Source organism: Myodes glareolus, chromosome 5 (genome assembly GCF_982192425.1).
Source record: "Myodes glareolus chromosome 5, mMyoGla1.1, whole genome shotgun sequence".
In the NCBI taxonomy this organism is placed as follows: domain Eukaryota; kingdom Metazoa; phylum Chordata; class Mammalia; order Rodentia; family Cricetidae; genus Myodes; species Myodes glareolus.
This window is the reverse complement of record NC_142030.1, coordinates 114874379-114900264: the sequence shown is the minus strand read 5'-3', so window position 1 is coordinate 114900264 and position 25886 is coordinate 114874379. Positions and strand designations below refer to the sequence as shown.

The 25886-nt window shown below is 41.5% G+C and overlaps 1 protein-coding gene and 1 long non-coding RNA gene across 4 annotated transcripts; one reads left to right on the top strand and one right to left on the bottom strand.

Moving 5' to 3' along the window:
* Positions 1-650: 650 nt before the first annotated feature.
* Serpinb8 (serpin family B member 8) lies at positions 651-16947 on the bottom strand. 3 transcript variants are annotated; one of them, XM_048443882.3, is made up of 8 exons: positions 16647-16922; positions 13360-13440; positions 10694-10875; positions 9330-9467; positions 7007-7124; positions 4918-5060; positions 4268-4420; positions 651-3399 (listed from the first exon to the last, which is right to left on the bottom strand). In XM_048443882.3, the coding sequence occupies exons 3-8, from the start codon at positions 10859-10861 to the stop codon at positions 2995-2997; spliced, it is 1125 nt and encodes a 374-aa protein (XP_048299839.1). In that variant the 5' UTR covers positions 10862-10875; positions 13360-13440; positions 16647-16922; the 3' UTR covers positions 651-2994. The 3 variants fall into 3 exon arrangements, with proteins under 3 accessions (XP_048299839.1, XP_048299840.1, XP_048299838.1); XM_048443883.3 differs by lacking the exon at positions 13360-13440 and having other exon boundaries at positions 16797-16947; XM_048443881.3 differs by lacking the exon at positions 13360-13440 and having other exon boundaries at positions 16647-16920.
* LOC146895020 (uncharacterized) lies at positions 15569-19109 on the top strand. Its single transcript, XR_015001478.2, has 2 exons — positions 15569-15733; positions 16403-19109. It is a non-coding gene; the product is annotated as an uncharacterized LOC146895020 (long non-coding RNA).
* The last annotated feature ends 6777 nt before the right edge of the window (positions 19110-25886 follow it).

The window sequence follows — 25886 nt, the reverse complement described above, 5'->3', positions numbered from 1 at the left end:
TCTTATTTTAATTCTCAATAAGATAATATACGCAAGTATAATATGAGTGAGAAATTTTTACGATACTTCACCGAAGACCATATATGGATAGTAAATGATTCCATGGGGGGAATGTTGAACATTTAGAGAAATGCAAACTAAAACCATTCTGACATATGACACTTTATATAAATACAAGAATAATGATGGTTGACCACATTTTGGTGAGCATGTACAGCAACTATATTATTGTTGAAAATGTTAAATAAAACAAACTACTTGTGTAAACAGTTTGGAAGTTCTCTCCCTCCATCTGTCTGTCCATTTGTCCATCCTTCCCTCCCTCCCTTCCTTTCTTTCTCTCTCCCAGTATCTGTTTCTGTCTGTCTTTCACTGTCTGTCTGCCTCTCTTTCTGTCTCTCTCTGTCTCTTTCTGTCTCTGTCTCTCTTTCTCTGATACAGGGTCTTACTGTGTAGCTCCTGCTGGCCTAGAACTTACTATGGAGACCAGGCTGGCCTCTGTCTCACAGAGATCCTCCTTCGTTTGCCTCCCCTAGTGAGTGCTAGAATGAAATATATATGTCACCATAAGTGGCTTGGCTGTTTCTTAAATGTTATACCTGCACCTCCTAATTAGTCAAAAAAAGCATTAGGAAACAAATATGTGAACATTAGTGTTCTTAAAAACTTTATTTACAGTTACCAAACCTTGACAACATTGCAAATATCTATAAGATTATGAATGGATAAACAAATTATGTCTATATAATGATGTATAAAGTAGAAACAAAAGAAACTATTGATATATAGTATAATGAAATATATAATATAATGTAATACGTAAAGTATAAGGCAATGAAGGAGACTCTAAAAATGTTTTCAGTAAATGACAATAAGAATACAAAAGACAGATACATTATTCCATAACAAATTATGAAACAATCAGTAATTACCTGAGAGTGGGTGTAAGTGGCTGAAAGGGAACACTGAGTAGATGGATAGCACAGTTACAAGGTACATCACAGAAATGGGGGAGAAAGGTTGTAAGAGCCAGAGGACCAGCAAGTCTGCTGTGCGATTGTGTCTTCTAGCTATGCCAGGGAAGCTAAACAATGAAATCTCAACAATATGGCTACCTAAACAGGACCTGAAAGTTGCAACAAGAATTGACATCTCAATGTAGATAGAGAAAATATAATGGGGCCACACCCTTAGATGAAGAGTTACAAACAATTCACCACTTCTGAGAAAAAGAGAATGTGTCATCCAGGACGAGTCCCCGATTGGTTCTCTAACATTCCTAGAAACACAAATGCAGGGGACACTAAATGGACTCAGCACATTGCATTTATATGTTGACCCATATACACGCATATTTAACTATGGTTAAATACAAAGGAAGAGGAGTCCAAAGTTAAGAGCAATGCCTGTTCTTCTGAAGGTTGTCCTCATCAACTTAGACCATGAAACCCAATATGGACAAGTTCAACAGAACCGCCATATACAGGCTGCCCACACATGCTTCAGCATTGCCAGGGCATAAATTTTATTTCATTTTTTTTCACATAGGATCAGTATTAGGGAGCAGAAGGAAGAGGAAAATGATGAAATTACATTTTAATTAATTTTTTAATGAAAAAGAGATATTACAAAGTTTACAAAAAAAAAGTTGCAGGTGTGATGGTCCTGTTCTGTGTCTTAAGTATGTAGATGCCATCATGGGTACATGCATGTTTCAGAACTTACTGAACTCTACTTTGTTATTCCTGTTCTATTCAATTATTTAGCATTCTGCTCAGTTTCCCCCTCATCCTCACCCGACTCTCTTGGGTCCCCTTCACTCACTCTCAGATTCATTTAATTGTTACACACATACATTTATAAATACAACTTGTTGGATTCATTTAGTGGTGTTTGAATGTATGTACACTTAGGGCATCAGGGATGCATTTGATTCACATCTGAGAATATGGTTAATTAGACATCTGCTTTGTAAGAATTGTTCAGTGTGAAGCTTCCTTTGGGGTTGTGTGCATTAGAAAGTACTGGTGGGGAGATAAGGACCACCCACACTGTGGAACTTCAGAAAGAACTGGGGGAGATGACCACCACACTTTAGAACTTTGTCTCTTAACTACTTCCTGAAACTTACTTACTGAACTTATTTCTTCTTTTCTTTAAATTTATTTCATTTTATGTACACTGTTGTGAGGGTGTCAGATCCCCTGGAACTAGAGTTACAGACAGTTGTGAGAGTTGCCATGTGGGTGATGGGAATTGAACCTGGGTCCTCTGTAAAAGCAGTCAGTCCTCTGAACCGCTGAGCCATCTCTCCAGGCCAAGGCCTTGAACTTGTACTTGAAACTTGTGGGAAGAGTTGTCTAAACGATAGACTTACAGGACTGTACAGTAACACTGATGGAATGAGAGATGTGAGACAGGGGACAGTTACAGCAGTTATTCTGTAGCTGTAATGGGGACCTTCAACTGGCATTGCCTGGTAAGACTGGCAGTGGTGAAGATGCTAGCAGCGTGGGATAGCACTTTGGGAGCTGGGTTGTAAATAAGGCTGGAGACAATCAGAAGCTACTTAGACACTACAAACCAAGTATGGCCTTCTCAGCTCCAAGCTCCCACACATGGCATTAGAACTGTCAGCAAAAATATTCACCAACTACTAAGTATACTCTTTATTTGTGCAGTGAAACCACCTTGCCAATCTGGAAACATGGGATTTTAATTCTGGCATGTGGCAAAAAATGATATGTAAAGTAATCACGTTACACTTTCTTGTCTTTTTGACACAGGTATCAGAAGGTTAGCCTCAAGTTTTCTATGTAGCTGAGGATGACTTCTGGACTGATCCTCCGGCCCTGTACCTCCCAAATGCGAGGATAGCAGGAAGGCACCATCACACCTGCTTTTATAGGGTACTTAGGGTGGACCCCAGGGCGTGGTGCTTGTTATGCAAGCGCTCTACCAACTGAGATGCATCCTCACCCCACGATAATGCCTTTATGGAGAAGAGAACCTGCCACAGAACAAGATGCTGCTGGTTTTGTGGTGCCAGATGAAGAAAAGGAATGGGTGGTCAGCACAAAATCTTGGCTCTACTCTACAGCTCCGGGCATTCCTGATCACAGCGGTGGTTGCTGCTGCTTCTGTGCCTTCCTCATTGACCTCAACAAAGCACTTGTGGGCAACCTTGGACACAGGCACATTCTTCTGAGTTGCCATTCCAGAAAAATCAGCCTTTGTTTCCTCAAAGGCATCTGTCATTCCCAAACTTTGAAGAAAAGATTCCAGGTCATAACTCTCCTCCAGCTTTAATCTGGGGAGAAAAACTTGGACTTTACTTTCTGTCATGTTTTCTGGGTTTGTCCAAGCTCTGAACTTCTCATAGGTAAGTGCTTTTTCTACCTGAAATGACAAAGGGTCAATTTTTTAAATTAGGAGGACAGTTGGCTACTGTCACTTGCATTTCTTCATTCCTTTACTTAGTGAGGAGTGACAGCCATTTGACTTTGTTTCTATTTCTAGAATTATCTAAATTTCTTCTCACAAGGCTATGGTATTCTCATTCTTAACTTATGCCCAAAGCTTTCTGATTACATAGAAAAAAAAAAAAAACAATGAAATCAAGTGTCCTTACCATCTACCCTGTGCCCTCCCATGGTGGGCAGGAGCTTTGCCAGCAGAGAGCTGGCTTACCAGAACACTGCTGGCCATACACCTTCTACTTTCTAAGTCTCTGTTTAATGGATTTTATTCCTTTGCTGTTGTGAAGAGGATTAAATTAAACCACAGACCCATACTTTAGGTCTTTGTGTTCAAGGTGTGCTCCGTGAGTCAACTGCACTTGCCTCGTCTGAAAACTTGTTAGAAATGCAAAATTTCAAGCTGAATTACAACCTGCATTTCTGAAAATATTACAAAAGGTTTTCCTAAGCACATAATATGTGGGAAACTCTGCCACCATCCAATGCTATCCTTCTTCCAGGATCTTTGCTGAAGAATGATTGGCCTACCAAGTAGCCTCACCCTCCTCAATTAAAAACATGCTGTTATATTTTTGGAACATTCTCATCCTAACTTCTTCAAAACTTGTCTACTTCTGGATAAACATGAAAAGAAATGCATACACCTGTTCACTGAAGGGAACACCTGCGTGCTCATCGAGCACTACTTAGAGTAACCCTTAGCTGGAAAGTCTGCAAATGCAGCTGAGAGACGGACCTAGAAAATGAGCTCAGCTGGCGTGTACAGACACTCTGTGCCCAGAACTCACCACAGCCAGATCAGTGTTTTCATCAGGAAGCAGAACAGCCATGCACAGCTCCTCCTCTGCATAGGGCAGAACCAGGACCTGCATGTTCACCTCATCCACACGCCCCATCGTAAACTTTGCATGCTTGAACATCATCTGCACTGTTTTTTTCTCCTGATGAAAATGAAATTAAAATTAAATTTCTAAAATGATAAATATAATTTACTAAAAACAAGTTATATCCGACTCTTGGGACTCAGAAGAGTCTAAGATGATTAATATTTCTGTGCACTTAGTCTGTTAAATGTAAAATCTTCCTGAGCCCGTTGCAGTGTTGAATGGGCTTATGTTCATTGGATGAGGTATCACTAGGTAAAATCACACATTTGTGTAACCTGCTATGGTTAAACTGACAGAAGTAAAATTCCACTTCATATTTAAGGTAAGAAGGAATTGATCATGGATGAGTAAAGAAAAAAAATAACTATCAGTGTACACATTATTGTAGTTTTTCTTTCTACCTCTAATTAAAGATATAGAAGAGGTGTTAATTTAATTCAGAAATAGGATAAGAATCGATAGTGTAAAATAAACTGTTCCTTTACTCACCCACCATCTTTCCAGCTTACTACTTTAAAAAAATAACAATACATTGAAAAATACTGCCCTACCTGGTTAGTTTTAAATGGCATGCCCCTTGTGTACTTTCTGTCAAACTGAGCCTTCCACTTTCCTTTGAAATACATGGCATTCACGAGAACAAGCTTAGTCAGTGGGCAGATTGTTCCAGGACTCAGAACTTCTGAAATTTTACCTGTAGAGAATGTAATAAAAAAAAAAACGTTTAAAAGAAGAAGAAGACTGTAAGAAAAGTTTATTGTGAGTCCGAGACAAGGATGGTGATAAGCATTCTCCTATAATCAATTATCCTGACATAAAATTTAAAGGCCAGATTACGTAGAGAACTAGACTTCAGTCCTGTCCAATGCATCATTTGTCCTTAAACAATAACCATGTTTCTTTTCCTCATAAGTCTTTGGCATCACATAGACTGGCTTCAACCTTGTTACACAGTAGAAGCTACCATAAAACATGCAGTCTTCCTTCTTCAGCCTCACTAGTGCTGATGTATCAGATATGTGCCAACATGCCCTGTATAGAGAGAAGTTTGAAAGCAGGTATGGCTGCTCTGGTTTATCATTGAGTTTGTGTGTTTATCAGTTCCGGATGAGAGCGTTTTCCTGAACTCCTGCTCAATTCACAGAGGTAGCAGTTGGCTACACTAAGAAAATAAGCCAATATCTTTGATTCTAACAATGCCCTCTTGGCCTTAGCACTACAAGATCACAATTACATTACTATGGGCATTTTACTTGGATTACTTCTTGGTTGGGTACAACTCCACTGCGCATGGTAAAGGATTTAGTTAGTGATACCTGAGTCAATTTCAATTGACACAAATACCCTCAGATACTGTCAAGTGACAATTGGAAGGTAAATCCAGTCCTGGTTAAGAATCACTACTTAGTACTAATTTCCAAAAGTTCAGAAATATATACCTGTAATATATACAGGTATATATTCACATACATATATGTATAAATGTATGTATATATGCATAGATGTGTGGGTATATATGTGCGTGCGTGTGTGTGTGTAGGTATATGTAGGTATATATGAAGGAAGGAAGGCTATCAAAAAAGTAAGCCAGAGAAAAAAACTATGGAAGCAGGATAAAGGGCTCAAGTTCAATGACCAATTAATGGGACAAGATGATCTTAAAGACAGCCTTCAGCTCAACTATTCTGGAAAAGCAAACTGTTCTGGGGTCAACCTACATGGAAGATGTGAAGAGAGAAAGAGAAGTGATTGTACACAAAAGGCAAACTTCTGAGACCGCTTCTGCTGACGTACTGACATCCACAGGCACGCCAGAGCCCACTAGCCTATGGGAGGCTCTTCCCTCCTGGACTCACGGTCTGACCGGTTTGTAGTGTGATCAGGGAATCACTGCTAATTGAAATATGGTGAGAGTATCATATCAATTAAATGTATTAGATACTAGGTTCTAGATTGTCACTGGAACAAGTAAATGACTTTTAATGTCTCCACATCTTAGAAGTCTCTATGTTTCTTGCTTGTTATTTAGGGTGCCCTTTTTTACTCAATATTCAAATCAAGAGTAGGCCAGAATATTTCATGAGGAGGAAAGGAAGAAATCAAGTTTGTGAATGTTACAACCCCAATAGTATCAAGACAACAATTTTCTAGAGCAAATTTGAAAAAGATTCATGTTTTGAAACAACTGTGGTTCCTCTCATCTTGCTAGGAGAAGGAGGAGGCCACCACATTAAGAGGAGGATGAAGGCTGCAGGTGAACTGATGAACTGCTCGGATTCCAACAGGTAGGGAATGGGCCAACTCTAACTGATACACCATCTAAACTTCATCCCAAGAGAAGATTCTTCTGTTTCAGAGAACAGCAGGATTTTCCCTAACAGAACATTACCAGGGAACACAAAAGAAGCATTTACCAGGGATACCAGGGACTTTCCAGCACAGTTTTAAGGGAAGCAGTCTGAGACTCAACTTTAGGTCACTTTTTAAATTTTACAATCTGGTAGCCCCAAGGAAAGCCCAGGACACACATCATTGTAACTCTAGGTCATAGGAGCAACGCCGTGGAAGACCCTGCCCAGTCTTCCACAGAGCTCACTGTCCCTCCTAACTCCAAAGTCCACCTAAACCAAAGCCTCCTACCTTCCGTCTTTTCCATCACCCAGTTGTTGATGTGTTTCCTGCACTCTTCAGTGTCCTCAGCAAAGGACAGCTCTTCCAGCTCTGCCTGATAGAACTTCTGGCAGGAATCCTTGAAGGTCTACGGGCACAAACAGGGGTTGGAGTCTGTTCAGCTAAGTTTCTCACAATTGGGGGAACAAATGTTTTTTCTTAACATTTTCTCTAGCATAAGGGTCTGTGGAGGTAGTGCTGTATTTCAAGATGTAGTCATGTAATTTTCAAAAAGATGTGGATCTCCTACACTGCCCAGTGCTGGGAGAAATACTGGATGCCAGGTGAAAAGATGCATCTGACTGGGTAGCATGTAGCCTGTTAAGAGGACACCCTGTGCACAATGGGTGGCCCATGTCCTGTTAACAGAATACTCTGTACACAATGAGTGGCCCATGGCCTGTTAACAGGATACCCTGTACACAAAGACACTTATGCCAGGTTAGGACTATTGTCATCCATGCACAAAGCACAGAAATGTCTCTTCCAGACATGCCAAGATGACTTTGTTTGATTTTCTGTTTTCCCACCTGGCAGGCACTCACAATTTTCTACTTATTACATTGTCAAGAACTAGAATGTAAACTTAAAAGTAGACAAGAAAGTAACCAGAATGTTTATGTCTGGAACACAATGACTGGGCAGTTCTCAATCTTTAACAAACTTCTGTTTCCAAAATTATTTACATTATGATTCATAACAGTAGCAAAATGACAGTTATGAAGCAGCAATAAAAATACTTTTGTAGTTGGGGTCACCACAACATGAGGAACTGGATGAAAGGGTCACAATATTAGGAAGGTTGAGAGCCAACCATTGGATTATAGGGAACAAAGAGAGGTCCTTGGAAGTAGCACAAGATAGTGGGGATCATGGATCCTCATTAAATATATGGATATGAATGAGTGCATTTGTGTATGGGAGCCTCTATGTACATTTGTTTATATCTGCAAAGTCAAATATAAGTGGAAGTTAAATTAGGAGATTCCCTAGCACAATATAACCCAGATAACTTCCCTACAAAAATGTTTTTTTCAGATACATATGTAGTGATTAACTTCACTCTCTGTTCAATACCTAAAATGTTTTAGAGCCCATATACAGAAGAAATGTAGCCTGTGAGTTATTGTGCCACCAATAAGTAAAGCTGATGTTCAAAGTGAACATGACTTCATTAGAAGAACCCTGGGATACAGAGTCATCTCTAGTGACAGATAAGACTAAAGCAGCAAGCCAAGAGGGACAGAATTAACCATAGCCAGGACAGTGTGCTCCTGAGCCTTATGTCAGAACACTCAGAACTTTCAGACAATAAAATGGTCAAGCTTGCACCATTCATTTCCCTAATTTCATGCCAGTGACAGTCCGCACATTATGCGACATGACTGTCAGACCTCACTTATTATAGCGGACTGTGAATTTGGAATTATATGCTTAAGCAGGAAGACATTTTTATCTTAGACTATTTTTTTCAGTGGTTGGTGAAACTGGAAATGACCAATGCAGGCACAAAAGACCCATTAATGGCACTGGGACCTGTTTCTACTGCATGTGCTGGTTTTTGGGGACCCTAGTCTATTTGGATGCATACCTTCCTAGGCCTGGATAGAACTGGGGGGGCCTTGGACTCCCCACAGGGCAGGGTTCCCTGCCCTCTCTTAAGGAGGGATGAGAAGAAAGGAGGGTGAGTTGGGGAGAGAGAGGGGAATGGGAGAAGGGGAGGACGGATAAATTTTTGAATGGAAAAATTAAAAAAAAAAACACTAGGCTACATAAAACATTTTAAAAAGTGGTTACTTATCACCTGTAAGCAAAAAAAGAAAATAAAGCTTTACCAAGCAGCTGAAAAAAATAATGTGGAAACCACAGCCCACAACCAACCCATCAGAATCTATTCAACAGTGGTGATTTAGAAGACAAAGTAGATCTTAGAGACCTTGAGCAGTTGTCTCAACAACACTCAGCCCCCAAAGCACAGGTAGGGTGGGGAGGGGCTCTACACAACGTGGTGAACGACATGGTCACCCAAGGGGAGGGAGAACGCATGAGGATATTTATCTGGGTACAAGAGGATGATAGATTGACTTCGACTTCATGGAAGGATTTGTCAGGAAAAAAACTTGAGAGGACATAATTCAAAAGCAATCCTAAAATCCACAATTACAGTGTCACAAGTGTAATTCTAAGAACATTTCTATGGTGAAACCATTGGACTTTGCTGCCTGCTTTTCTTCAATTTTCATCATTGTTATCGTTTTCAACTTTTTTTCCTCAAGGTCTGAGTACAACGTACCGAAAGGAAATCACATGATTCTTCTCCAAAAAGTCGGCAGGCACTTTTTAGCAAGTACTGGGTGTCAGTTTTGTTAACTTCTGTGAGAAGGGTCTGGAAACCTTGGTGAACATCTCTACCTTTGTTCAAACCAAGTACCTAGGGGTAAAATAAATAGACTGTTGAACATGGTCATTATCTCCCCTTCTGCACACAAACCCAGCTAAGAGATGACAATGTGACATGTTCCTGCAGTACAAGGAGTCCAGGGTGACTGTCTCAGTAGGTTTAAGGCCAGCATGTTTGCCGTCTGAAGCTGTGATGGGGCTGCCCAGTGCTTTGTAGGACATTGGCAGCATTTGTGGCCTCTGCCCACTAGATGGCAGTAGCACCTCTCTGCTCTGAGAACTAAAGTACTGAGCCCTCAGGACCTGTCTCTGGGGAAGCAAAATGCCCTCTTTGGGTGAGAGTCCCTGGTCTGCAGGAATCATCCATCCTAGAAAGGCATCATATGATAACCCAGGATAGATGCACAACACAGAAATTAGACAGCAGGAGTGAATCTAAAAACCAGGGAATACAAGAATAAAACAGCAGAAATAAAAAGGAAGAAGCTTTCAAAATTTCTTATTTTCCAAATCAAATTATGATTTACATATCAAATCATAGTGAGTGTATGACTCCGACCAAATCTCACTCTCAAGGTTTCTTCCCCAGAGAGGTCGGTGAAAAGATCTCAGATGTGGTCCCTGGTTGCACATCCACACACTACCATGCTAGTGGCCAAGAGATATCCACATGGTGACTTATGTGATGCTTTTCTCCATGGTTGAAAGTATGTCTCCAAACTATCACGATTGTGTCGTTTGCAGATAAAGATGTAGACAACTATTTGAGAGCTGGCAGATTATGTGTTCCCTCTAAATGATTCCCAAGGAACTAATTCCACACTTACGTTCATTTTCTTCGGCAAAGTCACCCATCCCACAGAAGCTTACTTACACAGCTGCATGACTCTTTAAAACATAACACTTCAAAAACTAGGAGGTAACAAAGATGGGTGCACCTTGTTCCTTTGTGTGGGTCAGGACTCTAAATACAATTTTCTGCAAGTGAATTTACCAGAATGTTTGATCACTTTTATATAGATAAAGGAATTTAACACTCAATGTCTCCTGTAAACTGTGGAGATGACTGATCCCACACGACTGCCTTCCTCCTGTGCTGGTCCACATCTGAAACACTACAGTGTCTCTCCTGCACCATCAGCCACTGACTTCTGCCCACTGGCTGAAGATACAGAAAGAACCCCTGGTGTAGGGAGCCAAAACCAACCTGCTGTTTGTCTCCCACACACCCCTTCCTGCAACTTCCAATAAGCATACCTGGGACATTTGCGCTGCAGTGTTTCCTTTGGCTCCCAAGTAGACCATGGCCAGAGCAGAGGAGACACTCAGGGGACAGAAAAACAGGTTTCGTGACTTGTCTTCTTCACCCAATACTTTTAATAGGCTGATGGCAAAAGAGCCATTGGCTTCACAGAGGTCATCCATTTGAGAGGTCTAGACTGAAGGCACAGAACAGAAATACATCAACAGAGGATTTCTGTAGTCACATGGTCACCAGGGTCTCCATCAGAGGACACTAGGCATATCAGATAAAATATCTGTCTGTACCTCAAAGATACCCAGTCCTACGCCTAAGCCCTGTAAATGCTATTTTATTATATTCCTTAGCAATAAGTACATTACTATGGTATTTAATTAAGGATTTTAGACATTAACACTAACCTACAGTATTAAGGAAAGTGTAATAAACTTTCAAATGCTCTTAGAACAGAGAGAAGTAGGAAGGTCGGGGTAAGGAACAGAGACGCAGGCAGAGGTCCCTGTGATGGGAGACCACCAATGTGGCCACCTCAAGAACTTGGAAACGGAAAACAAATCCAAAATTCTCCCTGGGGCCCTTGGTGAGAGCAGGGTACCCGGCTCTGCTATACAACTACTGAATTTGGACCTCTAGGACTGGGAGATGATGAATTTGTGTCCTGAGCAGTCACTAGGCCTGTAGGAAAATTGAAGGGTTAGCAGCCTAAGAGAAGCTCTGGACTGGAAAGCTGACTTGACTGACCTCACATGTGGAAGCCTTTGCTGAGGAGATCCACATGCCAAACCTGGTGGCATCACCACTTCCAGACTTAGGGGAACTGACATGCACATGGAATCTCCATCACCAAAGTTTCTGCTTTTCCATCTTGTAAGCCCCCACCCCACCGTGCTACATCCACACATACAGTTTCAGTTCTGCAGCACTTCAGCTGTTCTAATTAAAGGATTTCTGGTCCTGAAGATGCCCACCTTCTTCCATCCATGTCCACACTGCCTCCATCAATCCTTGTCTTACAAAAATAGTATACACCCAATATGAAATCAAAATCAAATCTCTCCACCCCCCACATATATACAAATGTAACCAATGTTCATGTGGCCCATGAACATAGGACTCTCCAAAAAAGTGGCTCAGACAACCTCCAAAATTTGTTTAATCTCTCCCTCTAACAGTAAGTCCCTTATTAAGTAGCCCCTGGGGTATACTGCCAGCCACTGTTCCTAGCATTGCCTCTTAAGCCCCAATAAAACATGAGGTTAATAAAGAAATTTCTTCAAGGAGGGAGGGACTGGAAGGCTGAGCAGGATGTGGATGACCCTTCCGGAACTCCACTGAGTCACTAGAGACTGGAACTCCTGGATTGCAGAGCCTGTCCTGACTAGTCATCACACACAAACAGAACAAAACAAAACAGACTACTGCTATTTTCTCCTTCAGTGTGATGTCTTTAATATAATTATTTTAAAAATTTCTAAGAATAATAACTAATTTTCTGCAGATACACAGTGTATTTCTATTACCACAAAAAGTAAAAACTGGGAGGATAAAAATTCACCAGTTTTGGAGGCTCTATTTAGGATAGTGTAACCTGAAATGTGGACTGTTAGAGATGAAAAATTTATGTGAATCAGTGTGACTCCAAAAAGATACAACATTTTCCACAATATCTCTTGAGATTGGTGTGGCAACCTGCAAAGAGGGTGTGTGGGGACAGGGTTTATTTCACACGAAACCCAAACCTAGAAGCAATGATTTTGATCTGTTCTGGCCAGAATGCCTTTCCTTCAGCTTTACTAAAAAGAAATGAAGCTAACTTTGGCCAAATATGCAAAGGAAACAGATTTCCTCCTGCTTAGAGTCCTGACTTCCTTCCTCCCAAAGCTTTTACTTTAGAAATCTTGTCATTATTAAGGTCTTTGCCCTTTGAAATGTAAATTAACTGCCTCCAGCCAATTTTATACCCACACATGCCCAAGAACCACAAAGTCATCCATTGAAATGTGGCTACCCAGTTGAGTCCTATTAACCTGATTCTGGAAACAGTAATACCCCAGTCTAGGTCTGGCCTAGCAGCATTGGGTGGGACAGAAACTTCTCTCTACACCTAAAAGCTGTTTCTATAATATGCTATCTTTCCTCCCATATGCACACATAATTTTAACTGGAACTTTTAAACCCTACAAGAAGATTATGTCCTAATTTGGAAAATTAACAACAGAAAAAAAAAACCACAATATGGCAAACACTAGAAACTTTACCTAGAGCTTATGGCCATGCACATGTTCATTTCCCTGTGTAGACAGATCATGAACTCAGAATGTCACATACAGTAGCTTTGCACTCATACTTTATTGATGTCCAAGGACTTGATGGCCACTTGTATCTCTCAGACGCAATAAAAAGTAGGGAGCTGATAGCTCAGACTGGGGAATTTTCTCCATTGCTCAAGTTTTTGTATAAACTCCCCCTACCCAGGCAGTTTTTAAGAGAAGGCATGTTTATAGAGCAAAATGTGAAGTTCTCTGGGTCACCACATTATAAAACCTCTCTAGGACTTGCCATCAAAGACTACAAGTATCAGGTGGCATGGCATGCCATGGGCACGCCCCAGTAGAGCAGGATCTACCTCGTCTCCAGGCAACATTTGTCCCCACAGCCTCACCTTACTCTTGACTTTTCAGAAGACCCAGGCCTAAACAAATTGCACAAATTTCATCAACCACAAGGTGGCGCCAACGAAACTCTAAGAAAAAGAAAACAAAGTCTGATAAAACATGACTAAATTCTGATTTGATTCTAACTTAGGATAAAACCTTGGGGTGTGTGCACATGTGAGTGTGTGTGGGGGGGGTGTGTTTCACCTTGTCTGAACAGGCCAAGAGAATAAACACAGCTACTTTACATATAATTGCTCCTAATTACAAACTCCTAATTCTGGTTCCTTTCATGCCTCCTTTCTTCATCTCACTTCCTTGACCCCATTCCTTTGTAGCACCCAGGCAGTAGGCAACAACATACCACAGTTTAGTGAGCACATGATCACACACACATGTAAACGCACTCACATGCACACACCCACTGACATGTGTAAACACATTTGCATGCACACATGTTCATAACACACACATACATATGAAAAGCATGGTCCTACTTATGACAAAAGTTAATCCAGGACAGGCGCTAGGTGACAAAAGACTCTGTCCTTGTTTTCTTGTCTCAATCTTAGTTACACAAGAAGCTTTTGAGAAAGTTGGAAGGTCAAGCAAAATGAACTTTGCCTAATAAATCTAAAGTAAAATTATTTTCAGTAAAATACTAAATAATACCTTTAGGGTTCATTCTGCAGCTAGACTGGCACATAAATGAATTAGCGTTCAGTTAATTTTCATTTTTACAAGTGAAGAAATAAGAATGACAATTAAATAATGTTCAGAGGATTCACAGAAGTAACACCCTGAAAACCAAGCCCTCTGCTTCTGAGTGTGTGACACCATTCTTCCGCTGGGAGCATGAAACACTCCATTTCTCCACAATCTCCCAATGCAAACATTCAGGGGGCATTTGTGCTGTTGTCTCCTGTCATGTCTGTCAGAACACGTCAAAAGAACGACCCATGGGGAACAATGCCCCAGGAACTGTGAGACAGGCTCCAGAAGAAAAGGAAGAGGGCCTTTTGCCTCAAGTGCAGTTTTCCCCTGGATAGTTCTTGGATGTGATTTCTTGGCTCCTGTATTAAATATTTACGTTCCATTTATAGGGTGTGTTAATTCTTGGTAGATGTTGGAACATAGTATAGGACCCAATCTGATGACAGGACACGCTGACTGCCGTCTTCAGTGTACTCTGAATCTAGATATGACCTCTGCCTTGCTTTCCTGGTTTCCCAGATATAATCTATAGTGCATGCCAGGTAATTGTGTTTCAATTGGTCTGTCTTGAGAAAGTTCTATTAATGTTTAGTATGTGCTTGCTGGCATTTATTTATATTTTTCTGATCATGTTTTCTGAACAACCTCCCTCGAATCGTTGCTTTCTTTGTTATACAGGACACACACACACAATTAAAGTCGTCTGCATTAGACTGTAGTCTGCCCCATTCTTTCAGGTCCTCGGATCCCAGGTCTCACAGACACAGATCTGCAAGAGTCGACAAAAATCGACAAATGTCTGGAGAAAACAACAACAACAAAAATAGTTGTCAAATCCCTGACCACAGAAACAATGAAATGCCTGATTCTCTAAAGCAGATAATTTGTCAAGGTTTCTGTGCCAAGGAATCCCACCAGTAGTGGAAATGATTTAATAGAATCCCATGTAGCGATCTCAAAGACGCTGCCTCTGAAAATGTGAGCAGGAATTCTGGAGGGGATACTAAGGGGGAATTTCAGTCTGAGAAACTGGCAGGCACACACACACAAAAAAGTAGGCAGATCATGCTTGTGTGGCATTCTGGGGACTGGTCTGTTTGGAATTCTGTGAGACACCAGGGGGAGATAAAATGGATCTCTTTTGCCTAATTTATGAGTCTAAACATGAGCTAGGGCCTAGAAGCCAAACACTTCTAACAAAGTGTTATATGTAGATATAAGGTCTTAGGAAAATGACACAGCTCACTATTTGGAATAGAAAGGGGCTAGGGAGTCTGTGAGTAGGCCACTATCGTGGACCACTGACAGTTGATATAGATGAGACCCTGACGGGAGAAATAGGTATTTTCAGGTAGATTGGTTGTTATGAATTAGGAAAGAGGGAGGAGGCAAGGATCAGTGTGAAGCTCCCTGCAAAATGCATATTTAGGTCAAGAGGCATAGGAAGTGCCTATGAAGAACTAGCTTGGAATGGGGAAGGTGTTCCATTTGGGAAGTGTGGGACCTATCAAGTCATCCGAAGCTGTAAGATGGCAGCCACTGCAGTTTGGAAATGTAGAGCAAAAAACAGACGAACATTCCAGAGCAAGAATTAGAGGCTTTGGACATCCTGACTCCAGCTTATGTTAACAGATGAAATTTTCAAAGAGAAATCCACCTTATTCTAGGGTATGTCCAATATTTGAAGGTTATATAAGAGACAGAGGGAGGGAGAGAGGGAGGGAGGGAGGGAGGGAGGGAGGGAGGGAGGGAGGGAGGGAGGGAGGGAGGGAGGGAGGGAGGGAGATGGAAAAAGGGAAGGAGAGAGGGAGGAAGAAAATAGAATGAAATCGTGACCTCAGAAAGGGCTGATCAGGAGAACCTGGAGGATATGCCTGTGTGGTCTACCAACCCCAGCATAGGTGGACGCACAACCTTGACATGGGACAAACAGCTCTCCAAGGCCTGCAGTGCATGGCTGTAGGGCAGGTGCCTGAGAGCTGAAGAGAATCTAGAAAGTGGGGCGCTCAGCTGAAGAACATTACACAGGCAGGGAGAATGCCGGGTGGGGGTGGGGGGCCGCTGGGATGAAGAAGCTTTGTTTTATGTTGACAAGAAGCAGTCAATGAAAGAAAGATAAAAGGAAGGTAAGAAAATGTTGGGAGGGGGCAGTTCAGTGGAAAACTGTGTGAGGTGAGAGAGAGGAAGGAGAACAGTACTGACAGTAAATGAGGAACAGAGAGGAATTTTTTCCACCCAGCGTGGGATGGACCCAACACTCCAAACTAGCCTGAGGCTCCACGAAAATTTCTGGCTCCTAGCAGGTCACTCCCTAGCATTTTTTTTCTGCACCCGCAGCTTCTTTCTTTCGCGGATGTAGACGCTCCAGCGCCCGCTGCCAGGCATTAAAGCCCAGGATTTGGGGTCGCAACAGTGTCATGAGCCCGCAAATGTCTGGAAAGCAGCCTCTGCGTGCCTGGGAAACACGCCCACCCGGAAGTAGGCGCCGGACCCAGAATGCGCCTGCGCTCTGCGAGACTCGCCCGAGGCGGGCTGCCCAGGCTTGGACTCACGTGACCCTGCAGCCCCTCGCCGTCCTTACCTGCTGTCTTGGCGTCCTCGCCAGCTCCCGGGCTCTTGCCTTTCCTTTGGCGGGATCTGCCTTCTCCCGCGGGGCCTCTCCCTCCCGGCTCCGCAGAGCAGTTTTCTGTTTCGGGAACCTGGGGGTGTGAGAGCCTCCCACAGCTCCTACCTTAGTGATTAACTGCGGCTGCGGCTTCTTCTAATCCTGCTTTGTGGACAATTAAAGTCCGCCTTGATCTGGGGCAAGGCTCCCTCGCGTGACTCAGAGTATAATGAACAGGCCCCAACAGTCTGACTCACGCTACCCAGAGTGGCACATGGGAGGGGACTGGCCAAGCAGCCTCCTACAGGACTGAGGGGCGGTCTGCTGACACCTGTACCTGGGTTTGAGGACAAAGCTAGGGTTTAGTGCCTCAGCACAGTGTGGATGACTTCGCCCCCTTTCAGGACTAGTTTGTTTTCCGAGGTCACTATGTGTTACCTTTGTGTTTTGTGTGTTTGAAAGAACAGCTTTGAAAGTTGGAATTTAACTTTGAAAATTAACCAGAGGCAAAGCCAGGGATTACAGCTATTGCTGGGGCATACACGACTGTTTTGCTTAGCAACCTAGCTTTTGGCTTGCATCCTCAAAGTTGATCACATGATGATATGTTGACTGTTATACAAATATACACATGATATACAAATGCCATAAAACATACAAATTCTTTAGAAGGCTTTAAAACTAGGAATAAGCATGTTTGTACTGCAAAAATTTATGTACTTTGTTTTGTGTGTGTTTTAGTTTGATGTTTTGACAGGGATTTGAAGATTTGGTTTAATTTTGATTCATTACTAACTGGATTGTTGGCCGTCCTAAAGAAAACATATTTCAGGAAACGAGCTGTTTAGAATGTAATACAAGCTTTCTTTACCAAACCTTTACCCTTAATTTTTAGCTTGTATGCTGGCTCATCTGTTTTGGTATAAAACATCGAAAATCTTAACACTTTGTACTGCATTGTACTCCTATTTGGAAGACCATTATAGAGCTTGGAAAGTCACATGTCCAGGCCTCTGAGACTTGTCTTTTCCAGCCTTCAAAGCATGTGATGTCATGGTAGAGTCAGAGAATCTGCAACTAATCCACCACAGAAGACCTGGTTCAAGTAAGCCAAAAGTTTATTTAGAAAAATGGTATCAGGGAGGTGACAGGGTTCAAACTTGAGACTGGGTCCTGATGCAGGGGCAGCAGCCAGTTTTAAAGGGGAAAACCACAAAGAGACAGCTTCAGACTCCCATATGTTATAATGTAATGGAAAGTTATAATGTAACATGGAAAGAAGAATTTAGGAACTTTCCACGGTGACACCTTTTCAGTCTTTTAGGAAGTTCTGTAGTTAGGTGATTCAGATTGGCTCTGGGCCTACCAATCAGAAGGTGGTGGACGTTTGTGGCTTACACCTCTGTGAGGGTCGCAGCGGGGGGGGGGGGGGGCGGCTAATAGGATCTAAAAATCAAAGTCTATGACACCAATGCAAGGATCATGTGAAGACAGGGTAAGTTCCTCTGAGTTTCTAAGAGCCCATCTTGAATTCACTCAGCAAGAGAGCCTTTATCTGCCTGGGTGTCAGTTGTACTTTCTTACAAAAGTATTCTCTAGACATTCTTCTGGGAGGCATTTACCAGGAGAAAAAAGCAGCATAATTAAAATGGTGACCCTTAAAAAAAACAAGAAGCGGAACAAGGATAACAACAGACATGTTTAAGTGGACAGGGGAAAGCTCACAGAGCTTAAACCCTATGCAAAGAACTCCAGGCAACTAATGAATAACTGAGTGGGAGAAATAGTCTTTGTTCTGGTAAAAGTAAATTGGCACTGATCCCATGAGGGCCAGCGGGTCCTAGGTAGGGAGCCACATGGCAAGTGAGAGACAGACAGACAGATAGGCATGCCATGCAGAGAAAGTGGGTATTTATTTAGTGAGTTATGGAAGGGAAGGAAAAAGGTCAGAGGGAGGCAGAAGGAGGATGAGGAGAGAGACGAAGAGAGAGAGAGAGAGAAAGAGGAGGGGGGAGGAGAAGGGAGAGAGGCAGAAGCTGCCTCTTCAGGACAGAGACAGAGAGGAAGGAAGGAACTCAGGCTGGAATGACCAGAGGGGAATGAAGATGGTTTGTCTCAGCAGATGGTGGAGCGAGTGGCCAGGGCTTATCTCTTAAAGAGACAGGACAGACCATTATAGTCTTCTTGGAGAAGAGCACACCAATTGGTTGTTCAATGACAAATTAGCAACCCTGAGAACATACGTATGAATAACATACAGATGTACAGATGGAGCAGTTTGTACTTAGGAGTGTGTGTGTGTGTGTGTGTGTGTGTGTGTGTGTGTGTGTGATAGCGATAGCAATGAATGGAAAAAGAGGCCCAAGAATGTGAAAGAGAGCAGTAATGGGAAATGTTGTAATATTATCTCAAAAATAAATAATTTTAAAAATCTGCAAATACATGACTATTTTTCTTTTAAAAACATGCTTAAGGTGTACATCATGACACATTACAGTTTCCAATGTCACAACAACAGCAAACAAACATGTGAGAGAGAGGCTGGAAAGATGGAGGAGCAGAATGGTTACATGTATGGCAAGACTAAAGGAGACATGACAACTCTGCTGGCATGAGAGGAGGCAGCGATTGACAGAGGAGTGGGTCATTGTAAGGTGGTCATTGAGAAGTGTTTCTGTTTTTTATTTTTTGTTTTGTATCTTCTGGGGAAGGAGGATATGGAAGGAATGGGAAATGAGTGAGATTGGGATACATGATATAAAATCCCAAGAAACAATTAAAAATTAGTTAATATATAAAAATAAACACTATTATGAACTTTGGTGTTTACCAAAATAGACTGGAAGTAATTGGGCTACTTATTACAACACATAATCATTCATTGCTAATCATTGCTTTTGAATCACAGCGCCAACACCCAGTGTCAGTCATCTCTTGTAATGCTTTGCCGGAAGCTGCTTCCTCTCAGCCCTATTCATGCAAAGCTGCACTTCTCCTTCTGTACAGATGCAGATGCCCCAAATGCTAGACTACAGTGCAGAAAAATGTCTCCTGATCCTAAAGTCTCTGTGGCTATCTATGCTCTGCTTCTAGTGAGGAACTAGAAAGGCTAAATGTGCGTTCACCATAAACACAGACACCAAGGTTCAGAGTGACAGTCATTTCAGAACAAACTCAGTCTTTGCCGATGTGTGTATCAAGTATTCAGGATGCTTTTCATCTGCAATATTATAAAGAAACTTCAGCCTCTGCTTGTCTTTAAACCTGAGTAGCAGAGATGGTCCCAAGGCAGGTGGTTGTGCCAGGAAGTCCTTACCCTGGAGCATGTGTATCTAGATTTAACTCTTTTCCACTTTAAGGAGTTATGGCCAACTATCCCTCCCCTTTTCTTGCAATATCTTTACCTCTTTTCTTTTCTTTTCTTTTCTTTTCTTTCATGTTTTTGTTTTTCTTTGGGTGAATTTTACAGTTTGGGGGGGGTTGTTTTTGTTTTGAGACAGGGTTTTGTTTAGTCCAGGTTACCTCAAGCTCCCTCGATTGCTGAGGGTGATTATGAACTTCCTGTCCTCCTACTTCTGCCTCCTGAGTGCTTAGTGCTAAGATTACAGACTGGTGTCAGGTCGCTGAACTGGCAGGGCTGTAGACAAAACCCACAGCCTCCTACTTGCTAGGCATCATCACTGAGTTGCATGTGCAGCCACGACTCCAGCCCTCCTGTATCTTTCCTTCCTCAGTCCTTGGGAGTCTTATCTGAAACATACACAGTGCTTCCCCTGTTAAAACAAATAACCACTTGGTTACCAAAAAAATTAAAAATAGCCACAACTCTATACGGTGTTTACAGCCAAGTTTCTAAAAGTGGGGAAGTATGCACTGACTGTTGCATATTACCACCTGTGCTTCACAGTTTCCTAAAGTTTGCTTTCCATGCTAGTCTTCCCTGAACGTGTCCCTGAGGCCTCAAGTTCGTCTAACTGTCATAGTCAAGAGATACGGCCCTGGTCGCCTTCCATTCTAGGTAGCATTTTCTTTTGGCCATCTCAGAATCTCCTCCTTTATTGGTCTTTTCTCCAATCATTTGAAGAATGCTTTTAATCATATGATAATGCTCTTGGCAGGTAGGGGTTTGTGACAGGGTTTCTCTGTAGCTTTGGAGCCTCTTCTGAAACTTGCCCTGTAGACCAGGCTGGCCTCAAACTCACAGAGATCCACCTGTCTCTGGATCCCGAGTGCTGGGATAAAAGGTGTGCACCACTCCTCCTCAGCTGATAATGCTATTTTTGTATAAACTTAGCGGTATTCATAAATTCAAGTTTCAAATTTTTTGTTTGTTCAATTGTTGTCTGGCAATATTCCTGGGGAGATATAGACAAACATCTCCTTGCCCCAGATAGGGAACTTATGACAAAGGACAGACACCACCAAAGACCAACTTGCTGAACCAATGAGTTTTATTGGAGATACTTACAGAAATATTGCTTTGTTGGCTAGATTTATGTCAACATGATACAAGCTAGATTATTGGAGTGTGGAGAACTTCAGGAAAATGTCTCCATAATATCAGAAAGCAAGCCTATAGGGCACCTTGGGCTAGTAGTCCTGTATTCTGTAAGAGAGTCAGCTGAGGAAGTCACTGGGAGTAAGTCGCTAAGCATCACCCTCCAGCTCTTGCCTCCAGGTTCCATCTCTACTTGAGTTCCTACCCTGACTTCCTTTAGTGATGGACTACCATGTGGAGGCATAAGTCAAATGAAGTCTTTGCTCCCCAACTTGTTTCTGGTCATGGTGTTCATCATAGCAGTAGTAACCCTGACAGAACAGTTGGTGAGGTGTTACAGAAGCAGAGGTGAGTCAAAGACAAAAGCTCAGAGGTTAAGAGCACTGACTGTTCTTCCAGAGGTCCTGAGTTGAATTCCCAGCAACCACATGGTGGCTCATGGCCATCTATAAAGAGATCTGGTGCCCTCTTCTGGCCTGCAAGCATACATGGAAGGGATGCTGTATACATAATAAATAAATAAATATTAAAAAAAAAAAGACCAAAGCTCAGCCAGTGTGGGTGACAGCTCACAAAAACTGGAAACTTGGGGCACACTGCTAAGTTTTCAGGCAGTTCAGCAGGTTACAGAGTATCCTTTCCAGTGGCTCAGTTTGTATAAGCCTTTTCCACACAACTCAGCTGGTCTCTGCTTCCAGGCAACTTGAATGAGAGATCTCCCAGCAGTCCTCGTTGCTTTATGGAGTTGGGGAGGGAGAAGCCTCGTGAATTTGGTCGGTTTCAGGGACTTTCTGAAGCTATTTTGAGGTATTTACTTCCTGAGCTTAATGAGCTTCATGAAGGATGAAAAATTTCACCTCCTTGTTGAACAAACTGCCACTTTCCCTCATGCCAGCACCTTACAGTGTCTTCCCAGTCTCCATATCGTCAAATCGGTACCAGATGATCAAGCAATACTTCTAGGGTCCACTACTAGTATCACAGCAAACACACACAGGGGCGGATGTAGAGCTGAGGACAATGAACCTGGGTCTCAGTTGGACCTACAGTGAAGACTGTGTGTATGCCCATTACAGGCTATGTCCTACGAACCACACACTGCTGTTACAGCTGCTTCCTCTGGGTCTTCCTCTTTGTACATGACATTGGACAAATACATACCTTAAATGGTATTTTAGAGAAGTTGCTCCTGACTGTTTTAAAGGTGTCTACTACCTCAAATCACAGAGGATGTCTTCCATGTTATAATTTTCAAAGTTGGAGTTGGCTAAGCTGTGTCTGTCCTGTGTTGCTATCCTTCTGTTCATGTGCTTTTTCAAGCAAACATTTGTGCTCATTTGTCTGTTTTTATAAGAAGACTGAACATAATTCATTGGCACTGCTCTCTGGGCACAAACACATGGCAATGTAGTTGCAATCATTTCCTGCTCTCAAATGGTGATGGATAAAAGAGACAACTTCAGTGCTATCACTGAGATGGAGGTCACCATGGCACCCTGGGAAAGGGGTGTCAAATGGGACAGATACAATGGACAGTGAAAGAAAACTTCCTAAAGGGAACATGGGTCACACAAAAGGCATAGGTGATCCTTATGGAATGAAGATAAAGAAGTGGGCACAATCCAAACATATAAGGAGCTTCTCACACCACACAATGGAGTTTGAACTTTTGAAAGATCCATGATCAGATTTGTGATTTAGATCAAACTTGGGATAGATGATCTAGGGACCCAGAGAAGAGACCTAAGAGTGTGTAAACACCATTGATGAAATAGAAAGAGGACACTAGAAAAGCCCGAAGGTTTGAAGAGGAATCCAACTGTCAGTTGTCAAAGGATAATGCGCATTCAAGTTAAGATTCTATGATTTCTTTTACATTTTAGTTAATTTTTTTATTTTATATGTATGTATCCTTTGTCTGGCCTATGTGTTACATCGTACCTGGAAGGAGAGAAAGGGCTGTCAGAGAGCTCAGGACTAGAGTTACAGATTATTGTGAGTCACAGGTTGGTTCTGGGAATTGAGTCTGGGCCTTCTTAAAGAACTGCAGATGCTCTTAGTAAGAGTGTTTGTTTGTTTGTTTGGTCAAACCTGACTACCTGAGTTCAATCCCCAGAACCCACATGGTGGGAGGAGATACCTAACTCATGCAAGTTGTCCTCTAAATACCACACAGGCAATATGATAGAGAGAGCAGGGAGAGGGCAACAAAGCAAGCACAAATGAAAGGGGTGTGCTTTGGAATATCTGATCAAACTGTGGCACCCCAAGAGTGTTAATAAAGTTAACTTTGATCAGGGGGCAGAGTCAATGACTAGCTGATCAGAATTAGGCACAAAGATTTCGGAGGACCCAGGATATGATAGAGTCACAGAAACTAGTAGGTAGGGGTGAAAAGAGTTCAGAGAGAAGATCATCTGATTGTTCCTCCTCTGCTTTCTTGATCTATCTGATTTTTACTCAATATTTGACTCCTAAGTTTTTTATTAGTAGTACAAAAACTTAGATAAATATTTCAGAGAGGAGCGGTAAAAATAAAATCAAATTAAAACTGCTCTCAATTTAATAAATATAATTGACAACTCTAATAAACTTGACAACTTTATCTTAAGAGTTACCATTCTTCCCAAGTTTGTATGCATGTTAACCTAGATAGATCACATTCTGTATCATAAAGCATATACTAGAAAATTAAAATAACACATACTATATGATTTTCACTTCGGACCACAGAACAATCCAACCAGAAATCAGCAAGAGGAAGATAAAGAGTAGTGAAATTCTCCGTCTGGAGACAACACAGCCAATGTGATCGTTGGCTCACAGAACTTGTGACTACTGACACCGAGCCTCTCTCCTCTAAGGTCTGTTGTCCCATAAATTGTGTAGTAAAATCTTTACTTCAGACAGAAGTTTCTGTTATGGGGATGCCTGTCATAAGTGATGTCATATAGAACTAATGAGCAGTAAACTAGTGGGTTGAGGAACTAAACATCTAATTTCATTTAAACTTATTTGCATTTTCATCAAGTATATTGAAGTTGTAATCAACACATAAAGTCAGTGACTATTTTTTAACATAGATATTGACCAACTCTATAAAAAGTTCAAACTATATTTGCTCAAAATATTCTACAAAATTATGATATTAATGAACACATAAAGTAGGTCATATAAAAAAGGAAAATTAGTAGAAATCACATAAATTGAAACAACTAATTTGTTGGTAATTTATTTGACTTCTACCTATTGACCTTCACTCAATATCCTTTTGTTTGAAAACCATTATACATTAAAATAGATTAAAAGAAATATATAAAATAATTATATTAATATCTTAAATATAAAGACAATTATTACAAATAATAAGAAAACAGTGAAATCTATTGAAAACTACATAGCAGATATATGTGTATAAAACAGAGATTCACAGCAAAATAAGACAAACACCAGAAAAACTTTCCAATCCCATTGACAATTAATATTCATAAGAATAATAGTAACTAGTATTGAGGATAGATGGAAATAAACAATTGATATATGCCCTGGGTATTGCATTATAAGAAACAATTACCACGACTATTAAAATTCCAAAGCTTCATTTCCCACTTCCACTGTCCTAAAATCCACCTTAAAACTGACTAAGCACAGAGCATAAAAATATGCACAATGTTTGCCCTGAGGTTCAGGGATCATAAAGGAAAAGGAAGTGGAAAGATTTAAAAAAAAAAAATCAGAGGCAGTGAATGACCTCAGAAAAACAGTGTTTTCCAAAAAGACAGGGCAGTAGCTGTGAACTCACGATGATCATGACGCCATGTACAAGACTTGAATATGCACAAGCCAAGCAAAATCCTCACATGGAAGGTGGAAGTAGACCTGACATCCCACTCCTAGCTGGGGAATTACTGACACTTAAAAGCTGCTATTAGATGGAGAGTCAGTTTTCTTAAATGATGTAAGGTCCGGTGGGTTGTCTTCCCCTCACCCCCACAAATATTAGTCTGGCAACAGACATTGGATTTGTTGCAGAACAATAAAAAGAGAAAGATTCAAACTTGGGTGGGAGTCAGGGAAGGGGAGTGAATATCATCAAAAGACATTGAGTGAAATCGTTAATGAATTAATACATTTTTTTCCTGGGAAAAAAGTCAACACAAGCAGTGCCAAAAAAACACAGTTAGTAAAAAGAAAACAAAATAATTTCAATGCCTAGAAACCAATTGAAATACTTACGCATATAAAAATATGCAAGTGTTAACAATTCACAAAATAAGTGCATAATCTGAGAAGTAGTGACTAAAAATAGTGGTTCTGACCACTTTCTTACTTTGGCTGATTCACAGGCAGTTCTAGCTCTGTGTTTTTCCAGAAATAGTTAGCCCTCTGGACAGTATTTGATGTTTGGCAGAGGAGAAAACTGAACTGGGCGCTTGGTGAGCTCCTTAAAGGCCTGCCTGAATGGAGGCCCATTTGTGGGAACTGGCAGCTCACATTCTTCCCAGTCCCCACCACACTGCTTTCAGTGATTCCTCAGTGAAAAACAAAAGTGACAAACAGAGCTGAAGTCATGAGGCTTTTCTCCAAAGAGACTACCGACAATTATAAACAAACCCTGAGTTCCCCTTTTGTTCATGTCAGCAAGAAGCAAATGGAAACCTCTATGAACTTAATGAGCCTGTTCAAACACGAAGGAGAACCCTTTGTATTATGAAAAC